At 45.6% G+C, this 11,901-nt stretch overlaps 1 protein-coding gene across 1 annotated transcript in view; it reads left to right on the forward strand.

The window, feature by feature from the left end:
• Nucleotides 1-39: 39 nt before the first annotated feature.
• Nucleotides 40-11,901, forward strand: part of Dctn5 (dynactin subunit 5) — a 23,811-nt gene continuing 11,949 nt past the window's right edge. Inside the window, exons 1-5 of the mRNA XM_048332096.1 lie at nucleotides 40-173; nucleotides 2,549-2,617; nucleotides 4,891-5,009; nucleotides 6,716-6,827; nucleotides 9,751-9,853. Coding sequence (XP_048188053.1) covers nucleotides 126-173; nucleotides 2,549-2,617; nucleotides 4,891-5,009; nucleotides 6,716-6,827; nucleotides 9,751-9,853 — 451 coding nt within the window. The 5' untranslated portion in view covers nucleotides 40-125. The remainder of the gene's footprint in view (nucleotides 174-2,548; nucleotides 2,618-4,890; nucleotides 5,010-6,715; nucleotides 6,828-9,750; nucleotides 9,854-11,901) is intronic.

The raw sequence follows: 11,901 nt of genomic DNA on the forward strand, positions 1-11,901 counted from the left end.
GCCGCCTAGAGGAGAGCCGAGAGATCGATGAGAGCGGAAGTGAAGGAGCAGCCGGAAGTGGCCGGAATCTCAGCCATCCAGGCTTTGACTGCATCCCTCGGTGCGGAGAGGCAGGGGCGGCGGCCATGGAGCTGAGTGAGCAGCTCTACAACAAGTCAGAGTACATCGAGACGGTACCGAAGAGCCCTGCCCTCCACAGGCTCGGCCAGGGAGCCCCAGTCCGTCCTTGCCCCACCCTCCCCGGGGTCCTCCCCCACGCGTGTTCCGGGTCGCCAGGACCCGTTTAGGGCGTCCGGGTTTGTTGTTTAGTCGCTGCGGGATGGGTCTAGGCTTTATGTGCAGGTTGCGGATGTTTGTGCAGGGATGAAGTGCTGTCCCGGGGACTGGACCACGTAGTATCCTCTAAGCTTCAGGCCCTTTGAAAACTATCTTTTAAAACGTTTTGTGATGTTTTAACATATATATGTACATATGTATATATGAGAGAGAGATGTGTGATGTATTGTTACTATAAGATGTAAACACGTAATGTATAAGCAACATATATTTTTTTGGCCAGTCCTGGGGCGTAGACTTAGGGCCTGAGCACTGTCCCTGGCTTCTTTTTGCTCAAGGCTAGCACTCTGCCGCTTGAGGCACAGCGCCACTTCTGGCCATTTTCTGTATATGTGGTGCTGGGGGATTGAACCCAGGGCCTCATGTATATGAGGCAAGCACTCATGCCACTAGGCCATATCCCCAGCCCACGTTACATATTTATATGTAATAGGTTATATGTTTATATATAGCTATACCATATATACTATACATATAGTACATACACTACATACAGAGTAGAGTATAGAGTATATATAATACGTATAGAGTACAATACATACTGTAATACATAGTATAATACATAGCATATAATACATATAGAGTATATATAATTAAGTGCAAGCGTATATATTTACATATGTAACCAGTGTATATATACTATCTATATATATGCTATTATACATATACTATATAGTATGCATTTTCTTAGTTATACTTTTCTTTCCCAGTCCTGGGGCTTGAACTCAGGGCCTGAGCACTGCCCCTGGCTTCTCTTTGCTCAAGGCTAGCACTCTACCACTTGAGCCACAGCACCACTTCTGGGTTTTTCTATTTATGTGGTACTGAGAAATCAAACCCAGGGCTTTGTGCATGCTAGGCAAGCACTCTACCTCTAAGCCACATTCCCAGCCCCCATACATATTTAATATAACCACTATATATATTATGCGTAGTAGTACGGGTACTACATGTATAACATATATATGTACTATTGTAGTCTACACAATGTGTGTAAAATTCTGCAAATAACCAGGTGCCAGTAACTCATGTCTGTAATCCTAGCTTCTGAGGCTGAGATCTGAGGACTGCAGTTCGAAGCCAGCTGGAGCAGGAAAGCCCATGAGACTCTTTATCTCCAATTAACTACCAAAAAGCCAAAAGTACAACTGTGGTTCAAGTGGTAGAGTGCCAACCTTGAGTGAAAACCTAAGGGAGAGCATGCTAGACCTGAGTTCAAGCTCCAGGACTGGTGCGCACGCACACACACACACACACACACACACACACACACACACACCAGCAAATAAAGTACCCATTTGAGGTTACTATCTTTTTTCTGTTGTAATCTCACAACACAATAATAACACCATTACCTTCGTTTTAGGGATGAAAACAGAAGTATGGAATCAGGATTTGGACCCTCCCCCCCACACCTCTCTTATCTGATGCCACTAAGCTATGGAATTGCCACATACAAAGTCAGGATCCATTCCTTGAATTTTTGTTTCATTCTCATGTTTTGTTTTTGTTTGCTGGTACCAAATTTTGAATTCAAGGCCTCACTTCTCATTGCTTGCTGTGGTGTCCTACCACTGGAGCCAGACCTCCAGAGCCCTGCTTTTTTCCTCATTCTTTTGGATATAGAATGTAGTGAACTTTTCTGCCAAGCCTGCCCTGGAACTGAGATTCTCCAGATCTCAGCCTCCTGATTACTAGGATTATAGGCTTTGCTCACTGAATCTTTAATTTCCTAATCCATTCTTGCTTTATTGAGATCCTGGGTTCATTCCAGTTTACTCTGTGCATGTGTGCACATGTGTGACCCTGTGTGCACCTGTGTGTGCATGCATGCTAGGGAAGCACTCTACCACTGGATAATGTGCCTGTTGGTACTGGGACTTGAACTCAGGGCCTCTTGTTCCTGCTTGGCTTTTTTGCTCAAGGCTAGAGCTCTACTAGTTAAGCCACATGTCCACTTCCATATTTCTGCTGTTTAACTGGAGATCAGTCTCACAGACTTTTTTTTTGGCTAGGGATTACTTCGTATTTTGATCTTCAAACCTCAGCTTTCTTTCTGAGTAGCTAGGATTATAGGTGTGAGTTACTAACGCTTACCCTTATTCCATTTTAGACTGTATTCTATGTCAATATGAGCTTTCCAACATGAGCTTACTTGGTGGAAAGTTTTAATAGCTTATTTTGCTCACTCCAGTTTTCTGTTTCTTTTCAGGCCTCTGGAAATAAAGTGAGTCGCCAGTCAGTGTTGTGTGGAAGCCAAAACATTGTTCTCAATGGCAAGGTAAGGGCCAAAGCCAGCTTCAGGACTCAAAGCTCTGCTTGCTTTTCACTAATTATCACGTTAGCCAGGTAGATAAAATGTCATCATGGGGTTGGGAATGTGACTTAGTGGCAGAGTGCATGCCTAGCATTCATGAAACCCTGGGTTTGATTCCTCAGCACCACATAAAACGAAAAGGCTGGAAGTGGCACTGTGGCTCAAGTGGTAGAGTGCTAGCCTTGAATAAAAGAAGATCAGGTACAGTGCACAGGCTCTGAGTTCAAGCTCCAGGATTGACAAAAAAAAAAAAAAGTAAATAAATAGATGTCATCATGTCTCCTGTTTATTGATGTACATTTTCAATTCTTTTTTCCCCTGGGAAAATAGTAGTAGTAATGGTCACATTATTTTGTATTCATCACAACTTCTTTCCAAAACTTTATTACCCTACATCTCCACATAGAAAGTCATCACCCAGGGCTGGGAATATGGCCTAGTGGCAAGAGTGCTTGCCTCCTACACATGAAGCTCTCAGTTCGATTCCCCAGCACCACATATATGGAAAACGGCCAGAAGGGGCGCTGTGGCTTAGGTGGCAGAGTGCTAGCCTTGAGCGGGAAGAAGCCAGGGACGGTGCTCAGGCCCTGAGTCCAAGGCCCAGGACTGGCAAAAAAAAAAAAAAAGAAAGTCATCACCCATTAAGTAATAATTCTCAGTTCTTCCCTCCTCTCAGTCCTTGATAGCCTCAATCTGTTCCATCTCTTCCTTCCCTTTTGTGTATATGTATGGTATGTGTGTTTGCATGTGCCTGTGCCAGCCCTAAGCCTGAACTCAGGCCCTGGGTGCTGTCTCTGAGCTTTTGTGCTCAAAACTAGAGCTCCATCATTTGAGTCACAGCTCCACTTTCAGCTTTTTGGTGGTTAATTGGAGATAAGAGTCTCATGGACTTTCCTGCCCAGGCTGGCTTGGAACTGCAATCCTCAAATCTTAGATTCCTGAGTAGCTAGGGTTACAAACATAAGCCTCCAGTGCCTGGCAACTTCTGGCTTTTTGCTGGCTAATTGACAATAAAAGTCTTGTAGACTTGGCTTCCCAGGCTAGCTTTGAACTAAGATTCTTTGCTCTCAGCCTCCTAAGTAGCTAGGATTACAGGCATAAACCACTAGTGCTCAAGTTTTTTGTTTTTTAAATGCTGGTCCTGAGGGATGAACTAGGGCCCAAGCTCACTCCCTAAGCTTTTGTGCTTGATGCTAGCCCTCAACTACTTGAGCCACAGCTCCACTTCTACCTTTTTTTTGGTTATTAACTGAGTAAGAGTCTCAAGGATTGCCTATTCAGGCTGGCTTCAAGCTGTGATCTTCAGATCTCAATCTTCTGATTACGGGCATGAGCCACCAGTGCCAGGCTGGGAATTTTTTTAACCTCATTTCCTTTTTTTTTTGCCAGTCCTGGGGCTTGGACTCAGGGCCTGAGTACTGTCCCTGGCTTATTTTTTGCTCAAGGATAGCACTCTGCCACTTGAGCCACAGTGCCACTTCTGGCTTTTTCTATATATGTGGTGCTGGGGAATTGAACCCAGGGCTTCATGTATGAGAGGCAAGCGCTCTTGCCACTAGGCCATATTCCCAGCCCCCCTCATTTCCTTTTTAAGTAGACATTTTGTGAATGCCAAGTATAGGACACTAATCTCCCTAGATTTCAAGATGTGTTACTGAGCCCCTCCAGGCAGTCTATGGAGAAGCCTGCAGTAGAGCAGGTTATCTGTCTCCCAAAGTTAGGGGATGAGCCAGAACTTTAGTGGATCCATTGGGGGAAACATGCAGATTAAGAGAAGCAGTACTTTGAGGAGATACAGAAAAGTAGGAGCTGCCAGGACAATCACTGGGAAAGTACCCCAGGCCTGGGGTACAGCTGAATCAACAAAGACATATAAACTAGGTCTACTGTAGGAATTCTCAACAAATAAATATTCAGTGAGTCCTGTTTATGAGGATTAAGGGCTAAAGGGCATGGCTTAAGTTGTAGAGCTCTTGACTGGCATGCCCTAGGCCCTGGCTTCCATCCCCAGTATTGAAAACACACACGCACGCACGCACACACACACACACACACAGTTTGCGACATACTGGGACCATCTCCAGTGGCAATCTGCAGGCAGGCAGTCAGCCCTTTTGGCAGAACCTTTGATGCAGTGGACCCAAACATAACTGTCAGTCAATGAGCGTCTTGTTGTACTTGACTTTGTCATGCTTTCAGCTGTGCTGGTGATTTTGAATATCTGCTTTGTTTTGTAGACCATCATCATGAATGACTGTATTATCCGAGGAGATCTGGCAAACGTAAGAGTTGGACGCCACTGCGTTGTGAAAAGTCGAAGTGTCATAAGGCCACCGTTCAAGAAGTTCAGCAAAGGGTATGTAATTCAGTAGCCTCCTTCCTGTCCTGGGCCAGGTTCTGCCACTGACAGCTTTGTAGAAGGGTTGAGTTGTCCATCCTGTTATCTGAGGCTTGAATAAGACTTCACCAGAATGAACACAACTCTGGTGGTGATTATCTTAATCTGGCTGGTGCTTGGTAGCCTGAGTCTGCCCAAGCTGGCAAGAACAATGAGGTTTGATTTGCCACACATAGGCATATTTGTATTGAGTGTGAACAGAGCCAGGCACCAATGGCTCACCCCTATAATCCTAGCTACTGAAGAGATTGAGATCTGAGGATCAGGTTTCAAGTCAGCCAAGGCAGGAAGGTCCGTGAGACTTTTATCTCCAATTAACTACCAAATAGCTGGAAGTGGAACTGTTGCTCAAGTGGTTAGAGCTCTAGCCGTGAGCATAAAAGCTCAGAGATAGTGCCCTGGCTTTGAGTTCTAGCCCCAAGACCATCATTTTAAAAAAAAAAGGATAATTTTTAATTTAAAATTATAATACAGGGCTGGGAATGTGGCTTAGTGGTAGAATGCTTGATGCTTGCCTACAATGCATGAAGCCCTGGGTTCGATTCCTTAGTACCACATAAACAGAAAAGGCCGAAAAATGACACTGTGGCTCAAGTGGTAGAGTGCTAGCTTTGAGCAAAAGAAGCTCAGGGACTGTGCCCAGGCCCCGAGTTCAAGCCCCAGGACTGGCAAAAAAAAAAAAAAAAAAAAGTAAAATTACAATACAATCTCCAGGCACAAAGGCACATGTCTGTAATCCTAGCATTCGGGGCCCACGGAAGCAGGATCGCAAGATCAAAGCCAGTATGGGCTCTATAGCTAGACCCTGATGCGAAATGATAAAACAAAACAAAAACAAGAATATCAGCATTCCTGTAGAGTATGAGTCCATCAAACAATCCACTGTTGTACAAGGAGCAGAAACTAAAAATAGGACTAGATTAATAACAAAGCTGTAAGGAATGTTGGGTCAAGGAGAATAGATGTTTTATCTGATGAAAACAAGAAAGAGCCAGTGAGCAAATGCCTACTTTATGTGAGTTTTAGTCCAGAAACCTAAAATATGATGTAAGAAGTCTGAGCATAGAACCTGGTCCATGACATTGGAGTAGTCCAACAGAATGTATTCTCTTTCTCGCTCCTCTCCTCTCTCCTCTCTCTGCTCTGCCTCTCCCTCTCCCTCTCCTTCTCTGCCCCTCCCTCTCTTTCTCTCTCTCCCTCCCTCTTTTCTCTCTCTTTTCCTGGGGTTTGAACTTAGGACCTGAGTGCTGTCCTTGAACTTTTCTACTCAAGGCTAGTGCTCTACCACTTGAGCCACACTTCCACTTTCCAGCTTTTTTGGTAGTTAGAAGAGTTTCACAGACTTCCTGCCTGGGTTGGCTTCAAACCACAATCCTCAGATCTCAGCCTCCTGAGTAACTAGGATGACAGGTGTGAGCCAGGGGCACCCAGCATGTTTTTTTTTTTCCTCTTGATTGTACCTCTCTGGGATATCACTTACATCGACTCTAGCACTTAGTAGGTACACAGTAAATATGGTGAATGAATAAAGTTGCAGGACAGTGGGTACTGGAAATTGTAGCCCATGATCTTTTTTGTTGAGATTATAATCTTTGGTTTTTGAATCATTGACTCAGAGCTCATGACCTTGATCTTTTGTTGTTCATCTTCTTTCCCTTCTCCAGTGTTGCGTTCTTTCCTTTACATATTGGGGACCATGTCTTTATTGAGGAAGACTGTGTGGTCAACGCCGCTCAGATTGGTTCTTATGTTCATGTGGGCAAGAACTGTGTGATTGTGAGTATGGTGACTTGGCCAATTAAGCAGCCTCATTCCCCTCCATGCCTTAGTCTGTGGGCCCTGCTTCTGGGACAAACAGGAGTAGTGTCTAGCCTTCCAAGGTTGGGTCTTCTTACTGTATGTGGAGTGTTTTCTCCATGTTAATTGCAGTGGCAGCCAGGTGCCTGGTGGCTTATATCTGTAATCCAAACTACTTAGGAGGCTGAGATCTGAGGATCACAGTTCAAAGTCAGCTTGGGCAGGACAGTCTGAGAGATTGTTTTTTGTTTGGTTTTGGCTGTTGGGCTTGAACTCAGAACCTGGGCACCATCCCTGAGTTTTTTCTGCTCAAGACTAGTGCCCTACCACTTTGAGCCACTTCCAGTTTTCTGGTATTTCATTGGACATAAAGAGTCTCACAGATTTTCCTGCCCCGGTTGTCTTTGAACCATGATCCTCACATCTCAATATCCTGAGTAGCCAGGATCACAGGAGTGAGCCACCGGTGCCTAGCGGTGAGATTCATATCTCCAGTTAGCCACCAAAAAGCTGGAAGTGGACTCAAGTGGTAGGGTGCTAGCCTTGAGTTAAAAAAGCTGAGACAGGTGTAGGCCCTGAGTTCAAGTCCTAAAACTGGCTCCCCAATTTTTTTTTTTTTAATATGTGAAATGGCTAGTTTTTCTTCTGTATGTTAAGCTTTTCCCTTCAGTGATTTGATTTAGTCCTTACAACCATGCCAGGCATTTGATCGTCTGTGTTTGCAGATGAGAAGACTGAGACTGTAGATGTGGATGGACTTGACAAAGCTAGTGAGGAGCCAGTTTCTAGTGGGTCACGCTTGTCATCCTAGCTACTCAGGAGTCTGAGATCTGAGAATCTCAGTCTGAAGCCATCCTGGGCAGGAGAGTCCATGAGATTCTTACACTACTCAGAAAATGCCAGAAACTGCACTGTCTCAAGTGGTACAGTGCTAGCCTTGAAAACAAAGTGGCTCACGGACAGTGCCCAGGCCCTGAGCTCAAGCCCCAGGACCAGCAAAAAAAAAAAAAGCTAGTGAGTAGAATCAAGATTTAATCTACACACTCTTAAGTAGCTCCATGGGCCACCTGCTGCCTTCCTTCAGAGAGGGTACAGTTGAGTGGAGGTGGGTCTGAGGGGCAAGTCAATGTAGGCACAGAAAATGGGAGGAGCTTGAGCATTTCAGGGAAGAGATTGGCAGATGAGTGTCAGAGTCACCATAGCCATCCTATTGGGGCAGTACAGAGCCCAGATACACCCCTAGCACCACCCCTTTGGCTCTGGTGCATAGGCCGGTAGGTCTCCATTTTCTCCAGCCACAGCTTGGATTTCTTGCTGATCCTAGGCAAAGAGCTTGATTTCTTCTGGGGTTTCTCAGAACTTCTAGGTGAGAATGTTAATGACCAGAGCTGATAAGCCTATTGTTTAGGGAAAATGCTTCCTACATTTCAGGTGTGTAAAGCCCAAATCATGCTCATGTTTCTTCAGTGGTCTCCCCATGAATGCTGAGCCGGCTGTCTGGCTCTGTATAAGACTCAGACTCTAAAGTATCAAAACCCTGCAGAAGCCATGCAGTTCATGTTCCTGGAGCCAGCAGAGCAGAGCAACAATGGACAGCAGTCCCCACTCAGGGAAGAGCATTCCATTGTCATTATAACGACTAAGTTTTCTTCCCTGTGTTAAGCTTTTTCCTTCAGTTACTTGCTTCTCCCTGTGGTCTTTGTACAGTCAGCTCAGAGGAATCCCTCAGTGTGTGTACAGTATTTGGGAGAAGTTGATCCCAGAGCAGAAGGAAGAAGAATAGCGATGACAGCAGGAAGGGAAAGAGGAAGGGGCTAGCTAGCTGAGGGTATTCACAGAAGAGTAGATAATGTGCAATACAATGGAATGTAGAGCCAGAAGCACAACCTGACTTCATGCTCAGCGGGCTCCAGGAATCACAAGAACAAGTCTTCATCCCTGTTCTTTCCTCTGGGGTTTGACCGTCATGGGAGGAAGGAAGAAAAATGGCTGCTCCAGGCGCTTCCTGTCCTCTGGAAACCCCAGAGGAGGTAATACTTTTTCCAGAAGTCCCAGTGGGTCCTGTGGCTGAGGTTCACTAGACCCAGTTGACCCATAAGCCAATTTCTAAGGCAGTCAGGCTCAGATTTGTATAGGGGAAGGGCAGTAAATGGTGAGTGTGCTAGGGATTGGGGTTTGTTTCTTTTTTTTTTTTTTTTGTCGGTCATGGGGCTTGAACTCTGGGCCTGGATGTTGTCCTTGGGCTCTTCAGCTCAAGGCTACTGCTCTACCACTTGAGCCCCACAGTGCTACTTCCTGTGCTGGAGATTAGACTGAGGTTGGGATGATCATGGTTCCCAAAGAACTGGACTTGGAATGTGGCTTAGTGGTAGAGTACTTGCCTAGCATACATGAAGCCCTGGGTTCGATTCCTCGGTACCACATAAACAGAAAAAGCTGGAAGTGGCACTGTGGCTCAAATGATAGAGTGCTAGCCTTGAGCAAAAGAAGTTCAGGAACAGTGCCCAGGCCCTGAGTTCAAGCCCCAAGACTGGCAAAAAATAAAGAGTGTGGATGTTCTGTGGCTAGATGGAAGAGGAGCAAAACAGACAATTAAACCTAGCTCTTGCAAGACCAAAGCTTGCATTGTCTCCAGGGCCTAAGATAATTTTCACTATCCCTAGCATACAAACCCTCCCCCAAAGTGCACTGGTGTGCAAGTGGTTGCACACATCACATGCCCACTCTCCTCTCTCGGCCTCGTCAGATTCCGCCTGAAGCAGGTAATTGAGACCAAGCCTCTTGTCACTGTCCTTGGCTATGATATAATGTCCAAAATGGAGAAAACAGAGAACAGCTTGCAAACAAGAAAACCTTTACTCCACATTCTGATATGTTTCCTTTAATAAGACTTGGATTTCAGGGGCGCCGGTGTGTGTTGAAAGATTGCTGCAAAATTCTTGACAACACAGTGTTGCCTCCAGAAACTGTGGTCCCACCTTTCACCGTCTTCTCAGGATGCCCAGGTAACCTTGGCTGAGTTGCTTTTATCTCAGCCTCCTTCAAACTCAGTTTTATTTTCCATCACAAAAGTAATGCATGCAACTCCTATCTCTGAATTTGAACTTAAGAGCTCACTAGTTATAGAGTGCTTCGGGATGCTCTCTGAATTAGGACAAGCTTCTTTTTCAAATGTATAACTGCTTTCTCAAGAAAATAAAGAACTTAGTAAGGGGAAAGTAAAACTAAGCATAGAGCTGACCTAGCTAGAGATGAAGCCTTACCCGCTGCCCACGGCATAGATCCTCCAATGCCCCAGAAGGGCTTTTCCTCCAGGAAAGTTTGATGTCTGCCAGCAAGCAGGAGGGTCTCTCGCCAGCCTGGCCTCTGGTAGAAAAAGCCAGGTTGTCTTTAGAGAATTCATGCTGTGCTTTCTCGCTGCAGTGCACATTTGAATTTGTACCTCCAGGACAGCCAGGGATCCTCAAACTGAAACATTAGCATAAAACATGGCCTAAGGCTAGGGCACCCTGGGCTCTGGGAGGGAGGCCTTAGGTGGAGCCCCTTGTGAGCTGAGCTCCAAATCACAAAGTCATGGTGCTCATCCCAGAAAACAGAAAACAGGGGAAAGCCATACGAAGGCCCTCCCACTGCCCAGCCCCACCCTGGCCTGTCTTTTTCCTCCGTTATTTTACACAGTTGACGTCTCATTGCGCCTAAGAGACACATGGTGAATTCCCAGATGGAGTGTGATAGGAAGAAGGAGTGTGTGTGGCACCTACCACGAGGGACTTCGTTTTTCTTTCTTTTTTGTTTCTATGTAGATGTTGAGGCTTGATCTCAGGGCCTATGTGCTGCCCTTGAGCTTCTTTGGCTCAAGGCTAGTAGTGCTGTGCCACTTGAGCCACAGGTCCACTTCTGGCTTTTGGTGGTTCATTGGAGATAAGGGTCTCATGAGCTTTTCTGCCCAGGCTGGCTTCAAACCTGAGATCTCAGCCTCTTCTGAGTAGCTAGGATTACAGGCATGAGCCTGTAATGAGCCTGGCTCATTGTTTGTTTGTTTAACTTAAATGCCTCATCGCTTAGCTCATTAACTAGGACTTTCCAAGATGTACAGATTCTTTTTTCTTTTCTTTTCTTTTTGTCAGTCCTGGTGCTTGGACTCAGGGCCTGAGCACTGCCCCTGGATTCTTTTTGCTCAATGCTAGCACTCTGCCGCTTGAGCCACAGTGCCTACTTCTGGCCTTTTCTATGTACGTGGTGCTGAGGAATTGAACCCAGGGCTTCGTGTATATGGGGCAAGCACTCTTGCCACTAGGCCATATTCCCAGCCCGATGTACAGATTCTTTAGGGAGCCAGTCAGCTATTCTGCTGTCTCTTGCATATGCTTTTGCAGAGGAGGAAGAGATGCTTCCAGTTTTGCAATTCTTCCTATATTGGGATCTCACTGTGAAAAATTTTAGCCTTTCTTAGCAAATAATGGACCAGAACAGCCCTAGCAATTGTTTTAGGTAATTGCCAGACATGTATCCAGTCTGAAATGAGAAGAATGGGCAGAGAAATGTCTTGATTTTTTTTTTTCTTGTTATGCTCTGGCATTAGGGCTTGAACTTGGGATCTGGATGCTGCCCTTTAGCTTTTTCACTCAAGGCTGGAGCTCTGCCACTTGAGCCACACCTCCACTTCTGGGTTTTTTTGTTGTTGTTGTTGTTGTTGTTGTTGTTTTTTCTGGTTAATTGGAGATGAGAGTCTCACTGACTTTTTTCACCATGCTGGCTTCAAAATGTCATCCTCAGATCTCTGCCTCCTGAGTAGCTAGGATTACAGTGAGCCAGTGGCTCCTGGCTTACTCTTTCTTAACCAATTCAATTTCCTTATTATCAACTTCTTCTGGCCATTGATGTCAGAAGACAGGGTAGCATTGCTGAGTATGTCAAATCCGAATAGTGAACACTGGTGGAGTGAAGCTCTGGAGCTGCATGCAGCCATAGAGTCCTCTGTGCAGATGAGGAAACCAGGCCTGGGGGAAGGGAGGCCCATGGTGTCCAGGCTCCCTAGTGACCTGTGCAGTTT

The sequence above is a fragment of the Perognathus longimembris genome, chromosome 23 (assembly GCF_023159225.1).
Source record: "Perognathus longimembris pacificus isolate PPM17 chromosome 23, ASM2315922v1, whole genome shotgun sequence".
NCBI lineage: Eukaryota > Metazoa > Chordata > Mammalia > Rodentia > Heteromyidae > Perognathus > Perognathus longimembris.